The 23,577-nt window shown below is 41.1% G+C and overlaps 1 protein-coding gene across 50 annotated transcripts in view; it reads right to left on the bottom strand.

Annotated features, from left to right (window-relative positions):
* The window catches only part of RIMS1 (regulating synaptic membrane exocytosis 1), a 382,988-nt gene that overhangs the window by 199,082 nt on the left and 160,329 nt on the right, over positions 1–23,577 (bottom strand). For 49 of the 50 annotated variants that reach the window (XM_053286849.1, XM_053286844.1, XM_053286835.1 and 46 more), the window contains 2 exons: positions 21,701–22,041; positions 16,983–17,860 (listed from right to left, as the gene is read on the bottom strand). In XM_053286849.1, the coding sequence (XP_053142824.1) occupies positions 16,983–17,860; positions 21,701–22,041 (1,219 nt within the window). The remainder of the gene's footprint in view (positions 1–16,982; positions 17,861–21,700; positions 22,042–23,577) is intronic. The other variant, XM_053286857.1, reaches the window with a different exon arrangement.

The raw sequence follows: 23,577 nt of genomic DNA, 5'->3' as shown, positions 1-23,577 counted from the left end.
AAAGATAAGCCCCTAATTCATAATGCTGACAAAATCCTTTAAATATTCAAGAAAGTAGTCCATAGTATGTCATACACAAAAACCTTTCTATAATTATCATATGGTAATTATGGTATTTGCAGTCAGCGTGCTAACTGTAATGAGTTGGAATAAGATTTGTTTGGTTCAATCTCCTTATGTCCTTGGCTTCATGGCGTCCAGTTGCTATGTATAGTGCCAAGTCATAAATGCATCAGTATCTGAACCATAAAATATGTAAAATGGAAATATGATGCTTTCAACTGTACACATTGTATTACAAAGATTTTCCAAAAGCATGCTGTATGATAATAAATGGGCTATATATTGCAATTTGAGTTAAGGCTATGAAATTTACTAACCACAACATGACTCAGGAGATGCAGGGCACAGCAACTCTCTTCTGCCAAAGAGATTAGCTAAAAATAATATATCCGAATGATTATTTGTTCCCTGACTCTAAAAACCTCTGAAAGCTTGACTTACTCAATTCTCCAACATGCAATATTATTTGTGGCAAGATGATATTCAAATGGATCCAGAAATACATTTACAGACAGAAAGATTTTTTTTAAAAAAATTCTAAAATACAGTCATGGTCAAAAAAGACATACCAGAAAATGTCAAATTATATTATACTGTATATATCTATATAGTATTCTGAATTTAAGGAAACCTTTCAAGAGCAAAATGGCTCTGTGCTTTTAATGCAAAAATCAACTATAGCTTGTACTTTATCCCAAGATGAGTCTTTTTCAAAACACATACATGGATAATAATTTACAGAAATCTACAGAGTCTAATTCTGACAGTACTACCACTAAATTACCTGTCCCTGAATGCAACGTATGGAGAAGAAACTGAAGGAAACCAGCAAACATAGCAGCTTCAGCTCAGAGTGCCTATAGAAGCAGAACCAGCTTCAAGCAGGTTGCTGAATTTCAGCCTGCGACTGAAGCAAACCCTCAACCGCAAACAGGAGGGGGAGGAAACCCAAACACAAATTAGTGCAAAGGAGGTCTGTAAAAAAAAAAAAGTCTCTGTAGTCCTTGTCTCCTGAATCGCTGCCAAATTATTCTGCAATGTCAAACATCCTACAACAGTGACACCAAACAAGGCCATAAGAGCCACTGCCATCCATACAAATCTCTGCAGTGTAGAGAGAACATTGATTACTGCATTAATCTATACATGCTCAGTGCAATGCTAAAGAGCCTCTCTCTCTGGCTAGGGGGAATCTGTAATGATTTTAGGAGACTCCGATTAACTGTCTCTTGAAGCAAGATGCAAAAACACTGTTTCCTCCCCACAGAGATGGGAAAATAAACGTTTTATCCACTGGAACCTGACACAGAGAAATGCTATGCAGAAGCACAGGGATCAACGTAATCAATAATAATGCTGTAACCATTATTTCTGTCTAGCAGTTAGACCAAATTTCACTGTGTTAAACACAGGCCCAGTGTAAAATCAACCCAGCCATTATTCATTTATTGGAAGTTAACGAATTTTTGTGACTTGGGCTAAAAAGAGGACAAGCCTCTCTTGGTGAAGTTGCCTCGATGGGTGCCTGCTCCAAAGGCAAAGCTCGCTAAAAGGAAGCATGTGTTGCTTCCTCCAACTACTTGAAAAGATAGCCTTGCTTGGGCACCCAGCAAATGGCATTGCCCATACACTGCACCTTCAGGACTCTGGGGGCACTTCTACATACAGTGAGAGAGTATGTGCAAAAAGGGGCGAGGAAGTGTTCGTCTGCTACCATCGTTGCTGAATCTCCATGTTCTTCACGGCTTGGGACCAGGCTATTTAAGAGAGTGCCTCTTTTGTCATGAACCCTCCTGCCTTTTACAATCTTCTGGAGAGGTCCAGTTACGGTTGCCACCAACTTGTCTGGAGGCGACTCAGGACCGGGCTCTCTCTGTGGCTGCCCCAGGGCTTTGGAATATGCTCCCTGCTGAAATAAGAGCATCTCCTTCTCTGTTTGTTTTCAGGAAAACCCTCAAGACTTTCCTGTTCTCGCAAGCTTTTAATTCGAATTTTAATAATTTTAATAATTTGTTTTATATTGGTTTTATCGTGTTTTATATATTTTAACCTGTGATTTTTAATGTTGGGATTTGTACACCACCTAGAGATTTACATATCAGTTGGTTTAAAAATATGATTGATTGACAGATAGATTTATTGATACATAAATATTTTTCAAGTGGGGCCACTTTGACAAAAATCCTTCAAGGTGAAAGCCATTTCCCACTGGGCTGACCTCTATACAGTACTGTGCTTTCCCCAGAGGCAGAGCCCTCTTTTCAGATGGTGAAAGAGTTAGGAAGGGCTACACTTCCAGGGGCTCAAGTAGGCTGGCACTGGGCAAAGCGCAGCCCTGCACGGTGGGAATGATCATCTCGGCATAATGTCCAGTGTGGGGGGGTGGGGCAGACTGTGCAGAGTATTCAACCAAAGTTTCATACAGGGCAAATCAGCAATTAGTCCGGGAGCTGCACTTTGGGTTGATGGCAGCCACCGCTGGCTCCTGGGCCTTACAATGAAGAGCACAGGTAGCTACTCCTTGCTGGCCTTGCCAAACTAAACCCCACATGACAGGTGCAAGCAATTGCTGAGGAGATCATGTGCTGTGGCAGAATAATGACTCTGCCCTGATGAAGCCTATTTTGCTGTCAATTTTAACTTCCCGCTACTGCTCTCTGCACCTTTGCTTGCTCTTCTGAGCCTATTCTTGACCCTACAGATAACCTAAATTTTTCCTCTTATTTTTTTTTTTTTTTTTGGCTAGCCTTCAGCACGCTGGTCCCCACCCACCCATTCTTCCCCAATCAACTCTCCCTTAACTGCATTTCATAAACCCTTCTCCTGCTGCCTCTTGAAATACCACTCACTACCAAGAAACCAGTTATCCTCCATGTCATTTCCCCTCTCTCACTCCCTGGAGATTGAATGACTTGCTGTCACTGAATCCTGACCCACCCCTCCCACACTCCCAACACTGGACTAGACCAAATGTTGAATGTTTAGGATGGCCCTGCATATTTGTTTTAGTGAACTTAAGCAGTAGTGGCGCGGCCTCTATCAGGATCAGGACTGCAGCATGTGGGGAGAGCGTGGTCCTGACAACAATCATGCCCCCAAAGGTGCTACGAGCCACAGGGAAAAGCTGTCATAAGCACCAATAGAGGATTACATTCACAGACTAAATAGCAATTTCAGGGGTATGTTTTTCATTGGAACTGTGATTAGAAAGGATTAAATACTCCCTCCTCCAACACTGCACACCAGGTTCCCAGTTCTGATCAGGCACTTCCACTGATGCTTTTTCATTTAAACCTGAATGACAAGGGACATGTACAATGTAACGTGTAGATGGGCCCTGAGCTACAGTCTGATCTAAAGTGAGTTTGTGACATGTACAATGTAATGTGTAGATGGGTCCTGAGCTACAGTCTGATCTAAAGTGAGTTTGCCACCGACTTATTTTTGGAGTCATGGCCCATTTATGACTGCTTTACTGTTTCCCTTAAAAACTGCTCTGACTGAGACCGCACTGTTGTGGAGCTTGGTTCTGTTTTACCATGGTCACCTCTGTTTTAACAACTCACACTTTTTGCCTCCTCCCTCCACTCTGCTTCTCACTCCTTTTGTGACTTCAGTCTTTTGATGGGAGGCTTTCTCAGAAGTGCCGCACTTCTTCCCACCCCTTCAGTTCTGCAGTTTCCAGTTGGTTCCTCCCTGCCTTCCCTCTTAGATCCACTTAACTGCGTGCCACACTAATCCACCGTCCTTGCTTACAGCCTCTACTAAATATATTCTTGTAGTCCAAGCGACTTTGCAAAAACTCAAATCCATGGCTGTTCTAAAAAACATTTCTTCCCCCTTTTTCATCTTCTTGGGCAAGCAATGACACTAACCACCCTGATCTACACTCACTCATCTCTCTTTGATGCTCTCCTAAAGCCTACTCCTCTGTCATCCCTCCTCACTTTCTGCCAGGACCTTGCCTTCTTCTTTAAAGTTAACATTGAAGCTCCCTACTGCAGGGTGTCTACCCTCAAGCCCCCTTCATCCCTCTTTCTTCTCCACCTACCTCAAGCCTCTTCTCCACCTACCCCACTTCTTCCCCAATATCCTTGAAGATGACCATACTCTTGACTTCACCTAACCCTACCACATGCCCCCTTGACCCTCTCTTCCTCAGCATGTCCAAAATCATTATCCCCAGCCTCCAGTGTTTCCATTTCTAAAAATGCATTGTTTCACAACATTGATTAGTAACATACTGAATAGATACAATGTCAATTAACCCACCCCCCAGCAATTTCAAAGTTGTTATTATATCAGGTGACTATTCCTAGGGTGTGTGTGGGTGTGTGCATACATGCATGTATCTGGACATGCTAATATTAGTATTTTAACAGTTTTCAGTGGTTAATATTTTTCTTTTAAAATGTCAGGGTATTGATATTGTATTATCATGTCTTAAGATGTAAATACCTTAAGTGATCCACTAAAAATAATTTCCAAGTAAAACTTTGAATTTGTCTGAATATATCCTAAACCACCTTAAGTGCACTTCATTAATTTTTAATAATTAATTAAATTTTATTTAATTTTAATCAAAAATATTCTAATCAAATATTTAAACCTTTTGGCTGTTTATAGTCAAAAGATATTTTGGCTATAGAGATATTTATAGACTAAGTGAAACTAACACACATTTTAACTGTGCTCTTAAAGAAACACTATTTAAAAATTGTACTTGCTTTGTAACTCAAACATGCTAAATCAAATCCAAATTGATTTAGTGCATTAGTAAAGTTTACTACCTTTTGCAGAGGAGATATTTAAAGTTCAGATGGTTCACAAATTCAACAGGTTTCTGTACTTATATGCTAAAAAAAGCATTATATTTACATAATACATGCCAACAGTGGCTTAGATACCACACAATGCCCTGCTGATGGAAGAACAGGGAGCACACTGGCTCAGTGAATGTGGAAAGCCCATTGACACTGTTTGCAAATGAAGAAAGCCTTTGGATGAATAATCACCGCAGTATGGTTCTCCCATCATTCCCAATGGTAGAAGTGTCCTACAGCATGGATGCTATTCTTAAGAGCCATGGATGTAGATGCTCTGCACATTTGCAAGCAGCGCCAATAAGCTTCACACACACACACAGAACCAGCACATGCACCTCATTTTTCCATTGGTGGGGTGCTGAACGGTATCTAATCTAGTATTGCATTAAAAAAGTAATTAAATAATACACACACACCCCCGATAAAATTATACTAAGGTACCATGTAAATGTTATAGCCATTTGTGCTTTTCCATGGGTTCATCCTATGGCATAAAATATAAGGTTTAGGTATTCACAACCATGTGGTGGGGTACTGGGTGACAATTCCATGTTAAGGACTTAGACAAATGGCTCTGCCACATTGTTGTCTGTATGTACAGATCTGGCTAGGAGGTTCCTGCCCGACCTCAACCTATAGAGATTGCTTGGAGGGCAATGGATTAGGATATTGATTCCTTGAGTGACAACTTCCTTCCACCAAAAGGAAGGATTAGAAAAACTCTTCCTACAATTCAAATAACTTCACCTGACCATACCAAATCATTAAAATGCAGCACCCACCCATGAAGACTAGTAGGGATTCCTAGCCAAAAGTTATAACTGAACTATTACTGGCATTGTAGTAGCTTCTATTCAGTTTTAAAAACAGATAATCCTGACAATATACGCAAGGGTAGTTTTTTTCCTTATACATAATAATCATTTGTCAGTTTGTATTTTCCTGTTATATAATTCTAACAATTCAATCTCAGATCTGGAAGATTACAGAGAGAATAGGGGCGGGGGTGGGAGGAGGAGAAGAACTGTCTGCACTAGGTCAGCTTTCATTACACAGCAATGCTTTTATTATTTTGACCTGATTTGCACTTACAGAAAACAAATGGCCGATTTTATATAATATTTAATACTCTTCTAAAGGCACAAGCAACAGGACCTAATCCTTATCATAATTTTCTAGGCCAAGCTATGATTAAATTCATGATGGCACAGATAAATGAAATCTGGACAATATGGGTTAATTTCTTCTCATAAAGAATGCAAGGGAAAGAGAGAGAAATCAGCACAAGGTTCTAAACATTCCTATAGAATTTTAAAGTGATCCAAGTAAATCTAATTCATCATCACAAGAACCACGATGTCTCACTTGTTGGGTTTTGGCAAAACTTCAGATTTTGGGATAACTCCAAAACCAGTAGCAAACAAGTACCAGGAAGCTTAAATGACACAACATTTGTTGGGCTCATTTGTTGGGTATCCTTCCTCTTGAGATGTTCACCCACCCCCTATCTCCCACCCAACTTGCATACCAGAATTACAAGATGAAAGAAGAAAAGAGGAAGGAGGGGGGGAGAGAAGTGTAGAAGCACAGGGCTCCTTCCTGATCTGCAGAAACATGTTTCGGTGGTGGATCTCAGTGCTACCTCTCCCCGTATCACCTAGTGAGGCTCTCCACACAGGCAGTATGGAGAGCCTTACTGGGCTCTGTGGGGAGGGGTTTTCTTTTTTGTTTTCCTTTCCTGACCACATGGTGTTTGCTTTAGCCATGTGAAACACTGCTAACAATTATTGCCCTGCAAAGTCCAGTGAACTCTATCTAGCATTGGAATTGGTGTAACTGGTGTTGACTGTCAGCTGCAATTCAAATGACTGTCCTATTTCAAGCACTCATGGCTACATCAACATGGCTATGTTCCACTATGGCCAGAAGACTAGCATGGTCTATAAATGAGCCACCCAAGCCCTACACCCTTTCCCTTCACATCTTATCTGCATTAACAGTTTTGTCTTCAAGCATTGCACCACATCTGGAAGAAAAGTGTATTGCATTAGCTAGGAACCTGCCTTATACTGAGACAGACCATTAGTCAATCCAGCTCAGTATTGTTTACACTGCCTGGCAGCAGCTCTTCAACATTCCAGAGAGTAGTCTTTCCCAGCTGTACCTGGAGATGCCAGGGATTGAACCCAGGGCCTTCTGCATGCAAAGCAAATTATCTATTACTGAGCTAGGATCCGATCACCAAAACAGAGAGCTTCCATGAACTTGGATCACTGGATTCAGAATCCAGAGTGCTAACCATTACAACAGATTTGGCTACTTCACTGCTGCAATATGTCAGATCATTTGACTTGCATACCAGCTGTGGCATACCAACGGCTGCAATCCTCAATAAAATACACAGTTACTGACACAGCAATTTGTAAGACTGAGATTTAAGCATGCATATGCTAATTATGAGAAATTGTCTACAAGACTGAACTAGCTCTTTCCAGAAGCTTATTTAAGGTATAGAGAAAGCATAACCATACCTTGAAATATGAAACCTCACTATCTAATTTTGCCTGCCCACCAGTGTTCTCTCTCATTTTTTTCATCTGTGTGCGGAATGAATTTTGTTCTGGGCGGCAGTATCAAGGCAGTGCGCGCGCACATGCATTCAGAGTAGGACCTTCCTGATTCAACCTGAGCGGGCTCTAAAATTAACTGAGCGCACATCAAAAAATCTGTGAGCGGGTGGACGTGCACACACCTTAGAGGGAGCACTGCTGCCCACCCCCATATGCACTATATTCTACAGAATACATGGTCATGGTTTACTAGGCCACAAATATGCAAAGGGACATTATGCATAATATCTATCATTTGAAGATGTCCTACCTCTGGAAAACTAATCCAAGAAACATCCACTCATGCACTGGATAATGCTACTGTGAATGTGGAATGAATGGCTAAGGCAATGTATTGCTGCAGCCCTCCCTCCCCCTTGCTTCAGTCCCCTCCCCACTCCATGGAGATTACAGATGTCTCTCTCTTCTTGGCATTCCAAACCAGTTGAAAGAGGAAGTTGACCTGATAGTGCCATGACAGTCCACAGTGATGCCTACCATTTGCTATCTCCCAGCCATGCAACAGTCAGAGTGGACTTCCCCATCTCTCCCACTCTCTCATTCACCACTGAGGCCACTGTCATGAGCCATCGTGGCTTGTTGGAGACTTATTTTGTATGTTTTTAACCCATTCTTCCCTCCAAAGCAGTGTACATTGTATGTGTGGGGTGTGTGTGTGTGTGTTCCATGTTATCCTTATGACAGAGGCAAAATGGTGCAAAGACACTAAGCTTCATGGCTGAATCTGGGTCTCTCTGGTCTAAGACCAATAGTCTGTCTACACTGGCTTTCATGCAGGTATAGTATACCAAGTCTGTTCACCCCAGCCAAGGATTGGGTTTGGGAACCCTCCTTGGTTATGTTCAGGAGAGGCAAATGTTGGAAGGCCATTAGCCCTCTTCAGAAGTTATTCAAAAAATGGGGCCGGAAGTTGTGCCTCAGTCCTGTCAGTCATGCCTCTCAGCTCACCACCCATTGTTACAGCAGCGTTCATCTGAAGAGGTGAATTTCGTATCTGTGATAGTGGACGCTTCCATGATTGGGAGGCTTGAGCACTTGTGCACCACCCAGCATCACGGATGCGGCATTTGTCTCTTCAGACCAACTCCTTGGAGCGATGAATGGTGCGCTGAGAGGCATGACTGACAGGACTGGGGCGGGACTATCAGCCCTGTTCAGAAACTCTACTCATGCAGAGCATCATTTGAATAATGTCTGAAGAGGGTTATTGTTCCAATCCTCCTTTTTGTGAGGGAATATCCTGAGTTCTATCCTGGCGGCAGGGAGAGGCAATTAAACAAACAAACATTTTTTATATCCTGCTCTTCCTCCAAGGAGCCCAGAGTTTCTCCTCACAACAGGCCTGTGAACAAGCCTGACAAACCTCTTAAGTTTCTCCTCACAACAAGCCTGTGAAGTAGGTTAGGCTGAGAGAGAAGTGACTGGCCCAGAGTCACCCAGCAAGTATCATGGCTGAATGGGGATTTGAACTCTGGTCTTCCCAGTTTTAGACCAGCACTCTAACCACTACACCATGTTGGCAATGAATCTCTAACAAATTTCTGCCTTCCTTATACTTCTAAAGCCAGCTCCTGGATTTAGGGAAGCAAAGCATTGGAAATGCATTACCCACTTCCCCTCCCCATCCCTGTGTTCCATGTTGGGGCAAAGGCAATGGGTCCCCACCATACGCACGCACACACACACACACACACACACACACACACACACCAGTAGCCTATCCTCTGGTTCTTTGAAATGTTCCAAGTCTGATGGAGCATGACAAAGAACTCTGAGAACTGATAGTTTTGTAGAGAGTAGTAATAGAGCATTAATTAATTAATTAAAGAGCCAGCGTGGTGTAGTGGTTAGAGTGCTGGACTAGGACCGGGACAAAATTGGTTTTTGTAACAAAATTTTTGATTAAAGTTTTCTAGAAGATTTGAAGTCAGATTCTAATCTTCTAGAAAACTTTAATCAAAAAATTTGTTACAAAAACCAATAACAAATATTTGTCTTGCACTTGGTTGTCTTGACAACAAAATAGTTGAAAAGATGCTCATGTTCCTCCAAGCAGCCCAGAGCTCTTAAGTTTCTCCTTATTTGTTTTATTTCTCTTTGAAAACCCTGAGCCATTTTTGGAAGGGCGGTATAGAAATCAAAATAATAATAATAATAATAATAATGATGATGATGATGTTGTATTATGGACATCCACATTGATGCTTGCAACTAGAGATAATTAGTCTGTATACTTTCATTATATCATCACTACTTTTCTTGTGCTCACCCAGCTGTATCACAAGAATATTGACTTGTAAGCAATAGCACACAATATAACGTTTTGAGAGCTTCCTATAGTCTTGTAATAGAAAGCAAGAATTGTCACCTTTGATAAGCAGAGTCTGCTCTGGTTTGCATTTGAATGAGATGTATGAGTACTGTAAGAAACCCCTCAAGGGATGGGGCTTCTCTTGGAAGAGCAGAAGGTTCCAGGTTCCCTCCCTGGCATCTCCAAGATAGGGCTGATAGAGACTCCTGCCTGCAACCTTGGAGAAGCTGCTGCCGGTCTATGTAGACAATATTGAGCTAGATGGACCAATGGTCTGACTCAGTAGAAGACATCTTCCTGTGACTGAATCCTGTGCCTGTGACTGAGACCCGAGTTCAAATCCCCATAAATAGTTTATCTAAAATAATCTGTACTGCTACAGATTTATCTAAGATAATCTGTACTGCCTCAGATTTAATTTACTCTCTGAGCAAGTGACAGGGAAGAGAAAGCATAATGCCAAGCATAACCTAAACCAGATTACTCCATTGAGTTTTTATATTGTATGCAGACCTGTTGCAGTCATGTAGATCAAAGAGAAAACTGCAAGCCATTGCTAACATATTACAGTTGTTGAATAGAATATACACAAAACGGCAGCCTATACTGATGGGATTAAATTAGCCAGGTTAATTTTGTATAAGTGATGTGTTTTAGAAAACCAAAGTAACTCCATTTTACTTAGAATACCTCACTCTAACTTAAAGTAACCCCAGCCCAGCTCAGGCCAGCTCAAGGACAAGGCCTCTCATGATCAACGTAATTATCTCTCTCCACTAAAATGTTTCTAAAGAAACTTGGTTCTCACCGTTCTTTGCTGACAGTTAAAGAAAACAGGATGTAACCAAATAAGGGGTGATCACCAGATGAACAATGAATCTTTCGCATGCGTACTAGATACTTAGTCCACCATTTTGTTGCCAAGTATACTATGTCTAGGGTGTCAACATCATTCAGATTGTCTGTATAAATGTAAGATGCACCTATAACCAATTTGTATTTCAATGCAGAGCAATAGCCCATTGATTTACCTTGCTGGCTGCAGCAGCAAATAAAATTGCCTCTAATTGATCCCCACTGAGTCTGTTTGATTGGCTAAAAGGCGGACCCAGGGACGAACCAGTATTCACATCATAAGCATGCCAGCTAAATCACTAAGGGTTAGAAAATTGTGATGCTACTCATAGTTGCCAAACCAGGGAATAAAACTGTAGTCCACAAAAATAAGCAAAACACTCAGGTCGGTAGAAATCCTGAACTGCATTCTACTTGATAGAATTTCTATACTAGGTGGTATATAAAATTTCACACACACACACACACACACACACAGAGGGGATAGATGGAAGCAAAGGTAGAAAAACAAGATAATAGTTAAGGAAGACTGAAACTGTGCAAAGCCAAAAAAGATTTCTCAAGTTCTTCTCTTGGCTAGGAGTACGTGTGAAATTGCCAGCAGTGGTCAGTCCTAGATGGTGAGTGAAGCTGGTAATGCATGAATGAGTGATGGCAGCTATTAAGCTTTGAGATTGTGCACTGACCTCTGATCCCCTCTCTCAGGGCTAGTTGTAATGAAACATGCAGTATCCAGAGGGTGGTCCCTGGATTGAGTGCTTACGTGAAATCGTTTCAGTGGATGGATCATGAATGATTGCTCTGAACTGTAACTACAGAGGAAGGAATCCAAGTTTAGGTCATGGTAACATGGACATGTGAGCTGTTCTCTATAACTTAAAAAAGGACAATATTTCTAGAGCAAAGAGGAAAGCAGAGGCAGCCGTGAGAAGGCATATGTAAAAATCACTTAGGAAACCACGCCGTAGATGCACAACCGGTATGTCAGAACTGATCCTTGTTAATATGGTGTCTGGACTTTTCCAGGGAAAAGAAAATCCAGGGCATGCTGTGTTTCAGTTTGAGATGAACCAGCAGAAGCCTCCTTGAGATTACAAAGAAAAACCAAGAAAAATGAAAGGTGGAGGTTTCCACCCCCACCCCAATGACATTTTTAAAGCAAGCAGGAAATCTGTGGCAGCCTTGATCTTTTAGATTTCTCTTTCCATGTAGGGGAAAAATTGAGATACATATTTCATGTGTGAAAGTGCACATAGTCATATTTTATAGTGTGTTCATGAGCTAGGAAGACAAGGCCAACAGCTTCCCAGGGTGTGTGCACCCAAAGAAATATAAGTGCATACAATCATCACCCCCGACAATCTATTATGTGTTTTATTATCTATTAATTTTATTATCTTTCCTACCTAGAAGTGTTTCAGTGTAGGGAAAGAATAAATTACGGAGCTGACCTGAGTGACTGGATCTGCCCTGTAATGTCCTTTGTGGATGAATTAGTCGACGGAAGAAAGTTCCTTCTATTCATCCAACGCTTTTTCTAGCTGCACCTAAGCCCTGTTCATAATGAGTCCTCCCACAACTAGTTCCACAACTGTTATGTTCCACACATGTGGAGCAGACTCCCCACCCCACTCACATGTGATCCTCCTGTGTACTAACTGCATGGATAGATTGTAATGTGGACCTGATTCTTTACACAGAGATGGCGGACATTTAAATCTGTGGTCATTATCAACACTTTATTTATTTATTTATTTATTTATTTATTTTAAATTTATATACCACCTTTCATTAAAAACAATCCCAAGGCATTTTACAAAAACTAAAAAAACATAATAAAAATGACAGTTAAAAGTATCAAGCTAAAAATATGACAACAAATCTAATTTAAAATATATAAAATACAGACATAAAAACTGTCAAAACAGAAGACGAAAAGCAGCAGGTTTGCACATATGAACTAGCCTGAGCAGGCAATCCTTTGTGCCTGAAGGAAAGAGACCCCTTCAACTTTTCAGGACAGTGTAAAAACTGGAACTGAATGGGCCAGAATGACCACTTAAAAACCAAACTGGATCCCAATAATAGTGGGATGAGTTAGATAAACTTGAGAACATTTTAGAAATGAAATATTTATAATATTATATAGTACTTGTATCAACTCCTTCACAGCCAGGAGGCAGGAGCAGCCTGAAGTGGTCCAGAGCCACCCAGAATTAACATCTTATACATAATTTCTGTGCCCACAGCAGTGGAATCTGTTAAATACTCATGTGAACAATAGGTTAGGAATGAAATCTGTGCATTCGTAATGCCACCTCCCTTCTGTCCTTTAAGAAGCTTTTGAAAACTTATTTATTTTGCCAGACTTTTGGTTTTTTCACCTTTTCTTCTTGTTTTCCTTGCTGTTGTTTTAATTTATGTAAACCGCCTCGAGTCTATGGAAATCAGACGGCCAATAAATTTGCAAAATAAACTAACTAACTAACTAACTAACTAATTAGTAAAATTAAGTTAAAAACTACAAACCTATTCCTAGCCAAAACCAGAAAAGAACTAAATGGACTCCTGAAAAATCAACCCGGATGCAAAAAATAGCAGGATGTGTTGAACACACTTGAGAACAATATTTCAGGACTGAAACCTGCCCAATATTTCAGATTTGTCAACCTTGTCATTACCAAAACAGTGGTATGTGTTAAATACACATGTGAGCAATAGCTTAGGAATGTAATCCATACATTACTAAAATATTAATCCATGCCTAACCAAAACTATTTATTTATGTTATTTAAAAGATATATATCCTAAACCTTCATAAAAAGTTCTAGGGTGGCTACTGGCAGTGTTCCCTCTAACAGGGATTTCCAGATGTTGTTGACTACAACTCCCATAATCCCCAGCCAAAAGCCATTGCAGCTGGGGATGCTGGGTGTTGTAGTGAACAATATCTGGAAATCCCTGTTAGAGGGAACAGTAGCCACTTGTCCTAAGGCATCAAACACAGCCAAATATACATACCACAAAGGAACAGGTAGGAATAACGCACTGAAAATTCTGAACAGGAATTTAGGGGAGGGGCTACAGCTCCTTGATGGAGCACATGTTATACATGAAGATGTTCCTGGGCATCTTCAGTTAAAAGGATCTTATGTAGCAGAGCTGCTCTTGCCAATTTAAAATGATCTGACTCAATATCATTCACTAGTTCTTATGTTAACTTGAGGATGGGGCAAAAGCTAGAGCAGAACAGGTCAGAATGGGCCCTTTATAAATAAAACTGAGGCAAAAATAACTGTGGGATTTGTTAGAAACACTTGAGAATAATATTTTAGACCCCAAACTCTTGCAATATGATTCATTTATTAACGCCTTCCAAGCCAGAAGCCTTCCAGAACAAGATGGCTGGAATGAACATTTTTTAAAATAATGATTGTGCGAAAAACAGTGGGATATGCTAAGTGAGCCATAATGTTTAATAAACATTATTAAAATGTTATTAACCCCTTCACAGCCCAAATCAATTTTTAGCAAACAAAAGGTTGTAACCTCTGATGCTGAGGCATCAAACACAGGCAGATTCATATACTACATAGGAGTAGGTGGTAATGATGGACTAAGTCACAATTTTTTCACTTTTTAGTACTTGTTCTGAACAATAAACAGTATTCCACGTTCTACCCAGGACTGGCATCGGGAGTCGGCCAACTGGCACATTAACTGAGGACCCAGTGTCATCATACGATCCCAACCATGACCCTAGTGAGAAAAATATGGCTGCTACTGGACTGTACTCTGAGCCACCACTGCAACTACTGCCACCAAGATATAGATCCCTCAAGCTCCTGGGGGCCATATTTTAGTGACAGTGGTGGCCTGGAGTACTTTTCAGCAACTGTGCTGCTAGTACCTACCATCCTTGCTTACCTATAATGCAATGCATCCATCCCTGCCATTGTGTCACTAGATGCAGTGATTGGAGGGAGTGAATTGCATTATTGGTACATAAAGGTGGTGGCTGCCAGTGTAGCTCCCCTGTCATGCTGCGAAGGGGCAGGGACTACAACAGTATTTGGCTAAGGGCTCACATGAATCCAGCACCAGCACTGCCTAGTCCAACATCATGCGTGCTTTTGGTTGGTCAGAGGTTGGTGTTCTGGGTGGTTTTTCTAAAACATAACTCATTCTGTAAAAATGTGTAGAATGATGCAGGATCTTCATACAGAACAATGGAACATGTGATTCTGGTCAGTCTGTATAGCTTGGGAGTTGGCATTCCGGCCCTTTTATGCAAAAGTTGATTGACACCATGTGATTGCCACCACTGTGGATGGGCTGCTGGGGGGAGCAGCACCACACCAGGAAACTGTCTGGAGCCATGGTCATGCTGGTAAGGACTTGTTTACTTAATTTTTAAAGTGCCACTTGCCCCTGCCCTGCCCCACACAACCCTCACCAGCCTTGAACCACTGGACCGGTTCGTGGTTGGGCTGAACTGGACTGAACCAGTTCACGGAACCACAGTTCAGTCCAAACTGGAGCTAGACCACAAACCTTGGTCCACACACATTCCTAATTTCTCATGGAAATATTATGAGGTAGGGTAGGTATAGTGACTTGCTCAAGACTACCTGACAAAATTTGCTTGGAAATCTTTTGTTTGTTGAAAGGTGACATATAAATATTCTTAAGAACAACAGCAGCAGCAGCTCAGCAGAGGAGGGCTTCTCACATCCTTGTCCAACACTCTGTCCACAGCACAACATTGATTCAAATACAAACTGTATTGTTCTAGCTCACAGACATCATTAAAATCCATTGTTCACTTCAAAGGCAAAGGGGAAATCATCAAAAGTCCACACATAGTGACTGCTGGCATGAAAATCCAAAACAATCAGCTCAGTTGATACATATAAATATATTTCAAAGTAAAACACAATGGATTGGGTCCTAAGTATTTCTTCCACAAACAGAAAGCACTTCTAGCTTGCACACTGAAAAGATTATCTATCTATCCATCTCTCTATATATATTTCCACAGAATAAAAACAATAATAAAAACAATTCAGAGAGTGAAACAATTCAAATAATTTCACAGAATAGAAACAATTGAACAGTTTAAAATTAATTTTAATTAAAAGCCTGAGAAAACAGGTGTGTCTTAATTGTCTTTTTTAAAGCAATCAGATATGGAGAAGCTGTTATTTTGACAGGGAGTGCGTTCCAAAGCCCTGGGGCAGCCACAGAGAAGGCTCAGCCCCAAGATGCCACCAAGTGGCAACCATAACCAGACCTCCCCAGATGATCTTAATAGGCAGCAGGGTTCATGACAAAGAAAGTGAGCTCTTAAACACCCTGGACCTGAGCCATCCAGGGCTTTACAGATAATGACCAACACTTTGCATTTCACTCAAAAACATATTGGCAGCCAGTGCAATTCTTTAAAAATCTGTTATATGGTCCTTTCGGGTTGTCCCAGAGACCATTCTGGCTGCCACATTCTGTACCAGTTGTAGTTTCCAAACTCTGTACAAAGGCAGCCCCATGAAAAGTGCATTACAGTAGTCATGCCTGGAGGTCACCAGCATATTTACTACCATTTTAAGGTCATTTACCTCCAAAAATGGGCATAGCTGACATATCTGCTGAAGCTCATAGAAAGTGCTCCTGGCCATGGGTTATACTCCCCCTGAAAGATCATGTACGTAGCTTTGGAAAGCTCCTGCATCCAAAACTCTCTCTGGTGAGAAACCAAAGACAGTTTTGGATCCAGGAGCTCTCCAAAGCTATGTACATGATCTTTCAGCGGGAGAGTAAGCCTATTGAGAACAGGGAGTTCTAAACCATCTCTCGGGTCTTGACTCCCAACAATAAGTACCTCCATCTTATTTGGATTCAACTTCAGTTTGTTATCCCTTATCCAGCCCATTACCACCTCCAGGCAGGCAATTAGGGAAGTCATGCATTTAGTGAAGTTATGTCAAAGGCATAGCCACTGTGCCCCACCCCAAGGATCTACTCTTGAGAGTTGGAAGACCCTCTGGAACAAGAAGGTATGCAGCAGGAAAGAGGAATGGGCAAACATTACCTTGAGTAAACAAAATTGTCTTTTGTTTGTGGAAGAAATAGTTAAGCTCCAACCCTGGGGCAGGACAGAGGGAAACCCAAAAGAGAATATTACAGAGAACATAGGCTTATTTGTTCTAGATAGTTTCAGGAAGTGATGACAGCAAAGGAATGTTTAGACAAGGTATTTGCCACACATAATATATGCATAAATGTAGTTCAAAATCTTACCTTTTTCACTGACACTTTCACTTTCTATTTCCACGTCATCACAACTGGTATATTCAGGGGTTGATGCTCCTTCTTCCTCAGAGCTGCTGACTGACATTTGTCTTTTCTTGCCACCCCGTTTCGATCTATGAGGCTTTGGAGGAGATGGTCGCACTGATTCTGACTGGTCAGAACTAAGGGAATCATTCCTTAGCATGGTCTCCATTTTCTCCCGCTTTGCTTTCCGATTGAGAATAGCAGAGCTAGGATCTAGGCGACTCTGTGTTTTAAAGGGATCATAATTTTTGGATTCTAAGTGCTCTGAAGGAACCGCACTATGCCTGGGAGTTGGTGGGCTATGGTTAGCTAATTGTTTAGAAACGGAAATTCTTACATCACCTGTTCTTTCTATCACGTATGCCCTTTGAGTGTCCGGGTGAGATTGTATGTCCTGAGTTCCTTGCAACTGTGAGTGCTTTCCTAGTTTATTCTCAGGTACCTGAGACTCCTCGACTTCTGTATGTGGCAAGGCAACATCACTGTGTCTTCTTTCATGCCGCGCTTTGGACACTTTTGCATGCATACGCATCTGTTGCTCCTCAGGATGTGGCTTCACAGGATACCTTGCTAGATTTGGATCACTCTTGTATCGAATATGATATTCATCTTCTTTCCTTTGCTTTTCTTCATCTATAGCCTTGCCTTCCTCAAATTTTTTTGGAAAGTCTGAATAGTCCTGAGACCTCCCTTTCTCTAATCTTCTACCATCACGTCTTTCTTTACATTCCCTCTCATCTGTTTGTCCTTCACCCTGCTGAAGTGAGGATTTTGGCACACGTTTGCGCTCACCTTTTAGACCTCCTTTTCCATTCTGTTCTGAACCTGTGGATGTCTTCTTTCTGATGTGAAGAAAACAAAGAAGGAACAAAGTGACAAACAACACAAAGCAATAACGTGACAGTGGTGAAGCCAAGCTCTTCAAACTTTATCTCTCTATAATAAAAGCAAAACAAATACATTGACTGCATAAGGGGTCACCCAAAGACTTTTGATGTCATTTGTCTTCTCACCAGAATCATTACTGTCTTTTCAGTGAGAGAGATGCTAAAACAGAAGTAACAGAACTTCTTTCCAATAATTATTTGAGTAATAAGAAATTCAACTCTACTTTTAGGAATGGGTAAATCTATAAGAAGTCAGGTCATCAGAGAGTTCATTTAAAACCAGGCATCCTGGTCTAAATATTTGCACCAATGTACTGGTCTGCCAGGCTATCCATATAAAGAAATGATCCTGGCTTCCTCTTGCAGATGCATTTAGCAGGCATTTTTTTAGAAAGCCACCGTTCACATGTATTCTCATATTACAACATACATGCACCTTCATTGCACAAATGTGGATGAAACTATAAACAGAGAATCAGCTCCTAAAATGTCTGTGGATGCAAGTCAATGCCCTTCTGAAAACAATTACTAGTCCCCAGGGCCTGAATCAAGAAAGTGTCCATTGTTGATTATAAACCAATGTCCTCAAATCAGGCTGTGGCAGAATTAAATTACTGAATACAGTTGTTACTCATGGACCAAAATAATTACTCTAAGGATTCTTTTACCTTTCCTTAATACTACTGAGCACCTGCTGGGTCTTCTAAGTATCACATCATATTCCCAACTAGTATATTAAAAGTATATTACATTTCTGTTTGGCTTACTACCTTCCAGGCAGTGGCTAAGTTCCAAAGAATCAATATAAGCATACAACACTGAACAGACTATAAAGTTAAAGCTTTGTTTATTATAGTTGCTGATGCAGTATCCAAACCAAAGAGAGAAGCCACTAGACCTTGTCAGGTGAGACCTAGGGAGGAGAGCTGGTCTTGTGGTAGCAAGCATGGCTTGTACCCTTAGCTAAGCAGGGTCTGCCCTGGATAGCATATTAATGGGGGACTAGATGTGTGAGCACTAGAGATGGAGCCGCTCTGGGAAGAGCATCTGGGTTCCATGTTTCCTCCCTGGTATAGGGCTGAGAGAGATTCCTGCCTGCAACCTTGGAGAAGCTGGCTGCTGCCAGTCTGGGTAGACAATACAGAGCTAGATGGACTTCTGGTATGACAGTATATGGCAGCTTCCTATGTTCCTAGGTAATCAAACAGGGCTTAATGCAATGTTCTACACTGTAAGGGGTGGGGGAGCAGTGGCAGTCCCCATCAATCCTAAATGCACCCCCTAACTATTTGAATCTATGGCCGCATGAGCACATAACACAGATCTGCTCCCCTCCCCCGTTCTCCTGTCAGACACAATGGAGAGAGTCCTCTCTCAATCTACAGTCAGCAAGACTGCAGAGAGAAGGGGCACCTGGCTGTGCTGGCTTCTTTCTTGGCTGAAGGACAGCCCACACAGCCAGTCACAGCAGGAGCTGAGGGAGAAACTTCCTCCCTTGACTCCAGTTGAAGGGGACACAGCCTGCAGTTCCGCATTCAGACATATCACAGGCTGAGTTCAACCGTGGGTTGCGGTTACGAAACTCTGTACAACCTGAGGATTCATCCTGGATTCCCAAACTTGAAACCTCGGGTTCAGCGCTGCACCAAACTCCAATGTGGCCTGTGTGAAGCTTCAGCCAAGGCTGAAAACTCTGCACAGTCCCCCTGGCACCATGTGGAGATGGCCATGCCTATTGTGCAGTGCTGTGCTTTATACAGCACCAGGTGGCTCCTTTAAGGGAACTGGAGTCTGTCTTCTCATGTCTTTTAATCTTTTTACATCCATTTTTATCCCCCCCCCGCACCCACTTATGCATTTTATGCATTTTTATGATTAGTTTTCAGGCTTTTATGCCCTCATGCTGCTGGTGTATTATCTACTACTTTTAGTATTTTTAGTATTAATATGTACTTTAGTTCTATATGTAGTCACTTTTTATCTACTCTCACTTTTAACATGTAATCACCCTTACACTTTATACTGGTTTATGACTGTAATAAAGATTGATTGAGTGATTGATACATAAGTTAAAATACAATATAAAAACAGGATAAAATGATTAAAACAATTATTAAATAAAATCAATTAAAATTAAAAGCCTGAGAAAACAGGTTTTGTTTTTCACATTATTTAACATTAAAAAATAAGCATGCATTTGAAAAACATTTGCTTAAAGAGACATGTAGTTCAATCCTAAAATTGAACTTAATTGAACCTTAACATATGCTTAAAAAGACATGTGGTTCAATCCTAAAAACCTAATATAAATAGGAAAATAATTGATTTCAAGATATTCATGTAGATCTGATTTGGTTCACTTCACTGTAAACAAATATTAAATCCAATTATTTTCAACTTCAAACAACTTCTTTCCTAACAGTCTTAATTGTACACAAATAGAAGATGCAGTCTATGCTTTCTCTCCAAATTGTACACACATCACAACATATATTTTAAAACAGCCTTAAAAGTCTGTCTATCCAAGGCATATAATGGGGTGGGGATGGAAGAAGGCTCACTCCTACCCTCTGACTCCACATTCGGACTCCTCCCATGTTCTTCCTCTCTCACTTCCCCTTTCTTGCACATCCTAGTAGGATTGGCAGCTTCTGCAATAAACCTAGCACATCACCCTCAACACTGCTATGTTGCCACATATAAACTGAAGGGTAGGCAGTGGATGATGCTTAACTTGCAGCAGGTGTGGGCCTCCAGCAAGGGGGCGGGGCTCCAAAGGCCTTTAGGTCCAGGCTCCAAAATTACCAAGGTACACCTCTGAGGGTAGGTAAAGGCCTCTCCTTTACCTCCCCCCACCCTGCATGACACACAGTGCTATAGCCACTGAAAATGTATCATTAAGCATTCCATTACAACATTAACAAAGCACAATTAGCTTTTACAGTCTCCAAAAACACAAAAAATGTCCTGCTGGATTTGGTTAAGACTGATGTAGTCCAACATCCTGTTTCCCACAGCAGCCAACCAGATGCTTCTAGGAAGCCCACAAGCAGCTGATGAAGGCATGGCCCCCTCTCCTGTCATTGCTCCCCTACAATAGTTTTCAGAGCCCCTGAGCCTGGAGGTAACATGTAGCCATCAAGACTACCAAGAGCAATTGATAGACTTGTTTCCCCGTTAACTTTTTCTAATTTCCTGCTAAAGTCATATAAGCTAGTTATCATCACATCTTGGTACATTGAATACACAGTGGGTGGAGAGGTATTTCCTTTTGTCCACCCTAAACTTCCTGATAATCAGTTTCATAGGCTGGTTCTAGCATAGTGAGGAAGGGAGACAAACTTCTCTCTAATCCACTTTCTCCATATCTTGGAAAGTTCTGCAAGTCTTAATCTGTATCCCCTTAGCTGCCTTTTTTCTAAACTAAAAAAACCCAAATGTTGTAGCCTTTCCTCCAGAAGGCCCCCTGATTATTTTGGTTGCCCTCCCCTACACCTTTTCCAATTTTACAATATGCTTTTTGAGATGCAGCAACCAGAACTGTACATGTGTGGCCACGCCACAGATTTTTTATAAGGGCCTTATATTAGCAGTTTTATTTTCAACCCCCTTCCTAATGATCCCTAGCATGGAATGTGTCTTTTTTCAAAGTTGTTGCATGCTGGATCGATGTTTTAATTGAGCTACCCACCACAACCTCAAGATCTCTTTGCTAGTTAGTCACTGACTGTTTAATATTACAGCTGCAATCCTCCTCAAAGTTATGTGGGCAAGGTCCATTGGCTTCAGTATTACCTCTCTCTTGGGGGTTCACTTCTAGACCTCGATGAACTTTGCTTCTGTTCCAGGCCCATAACTTGCTGTGATTGCTCTGTGCCTTTCCTTCTGTCCGGCTGCACACTAGAGGATATTTCCTGTGAAGAGATGGCTGCTGTGCTTAGGGGTGTTTGAGATCTTGACCGTTCTTGAAGCCTCGCTTTCTTTTCTCTAGGTGCATCTGAACCGCCACCAGTTGCCGTATCACTCAGTGTTCCATCCTGACTGGGCGGCTGCTGTGGACCACTTCCAAAAAACCATGCTCCTGATTTCGTTAGGATCTCTTGTTGCTTTCGGCACAAATTGCATACCCACATAACCTAGTTACAAAGGAAAAGAACAATCTAAGTATTATGTGGCTTCTAAACTGTTTGGCTGTCTAAACATTCACAAGTAGATCTTCCTTTTGTGAAGCTGTTCCTGGTGCTCATGCTCAGAACATGCTTGTGGAATGCGCTAGGCTTGCTTGCTAAAGCCAAATGTATTGCAAGCAGGTGTTTCACCTTGGCTGCACCAAGCATTTATGTTTCATCAATGCTCCAAGAGTCAGTATACTATGGTGGCCAGAACAGGACTGGGGAGTTCCAGCTTCAAATTCCCATTCAGCCGTGAAGTTCACTGAGTGACCTTGACCAAATCAGCCTAACCTACTTCACATGATTGTTGTGAGGATAAATGGGGTGGGTGACTGATGTTCCTCCTTGGAAGATATGTAAATAAATGAAAATAATAACTAAATCAGTAAATAAATAAATGGATAAATGGATAAAAATAAATAACCACAGTGACCTCGACTCTGTCGTCTCCACACTAGTAAAGGTTTCAACAAAATGGTGGAAGATTTTTTTTTTCAAAGTAGTGGGCAGAGTTTAGGATGTGACTAGCAACCAATCATGTGTTATTTTGTGATGAAGCTGACCTTGGGGATACAGTATTCAGTCCAGGGACTTCCCTCCACTCATTCTTCAATAACAATAATAACAACATCATCATCATCATCATTATTACTATTATTGAACTAAGCAGATGTAGTTGGCTTTTTGTTACCCTTTCAATCAAATATCAAACCTCACAATCAATTAGTTACTTATGTCAACTGTGTTTGCAGCACTCCCTGATGTGATATGCTTCGGGCTTAAGAATTCTACCAACATGTTTCTAAATATAGTAAATATAGTAATTAATACATTGGAATTACATTTTCAGGAAGGGAAAAATTTCCCCGCCTTATTATACAAACTGGTTTTTTGTTGTTTTTTTAAGATCAAATATTCATATTACAAAAGATGATTATATGCTCTCAGGAGGCTCCGAAAGTAAGCAAGCATTCTATTCCTGCCTGGGACATTACCATAGATTTTAAAAAATGAATTCTTTCAGCAACATACATTAAGGCCAGATGCTAACCAGATGCTAACCCTGAGGATTAAGCAAGGATCAAGGCAGTCATGCACGATAAGAGATAATACAGTGGGTGGGGGCAGCAGACCTATGCACACTTACTTGGAAGTAAGTCTTATTAAGAGTAAAGGGCACTTGTTTCCCAGTAAATGTGGTTAGGATCGAGGCATTAGCAAAACAATGTAAGCAGAAATGAAAATGAATGGGGGGGAAAAAGGAGATTTCGGAGAATGAACAAAAAAGTACTGACAGAAATCTTTGTGTTATCCATGGGCAAAGCACTAATAGTGTGAAAAGTTTCAAAATGTGAGGTACAGCCTTGAAGTATGTCAGGAGTAACTGAAGTGGCTATAACCTTGCAATAAGAACGGAAAGAAGCAGCCTATCAGCTAAACAAAGCCAGAATGAAAAAAAATATCCTGTACATAAATACCCATAACAAATTATCTTTGGAA

This window comes from Hemicordylus capensis, chromosome 1 (genome assembly GCF_027244095.1).
Source record: "Hemicordylus capensis ecotype Gifberg chromosome 1, rHemCap1.1.pri, whole genome shotgun sequence".
Taxonomy (NCBI): domain Eukaryota; kingdom Metazoa; phylum Chordata; class Lepidosauria; order Squamata; family Cordylidae; genus Hemicordylus; species Hemicordylus capensis.
Note: the sequence above shows the minus strand (reverse complement) of the source record. Positions and strands in the feature narration are given on the sequence as shown.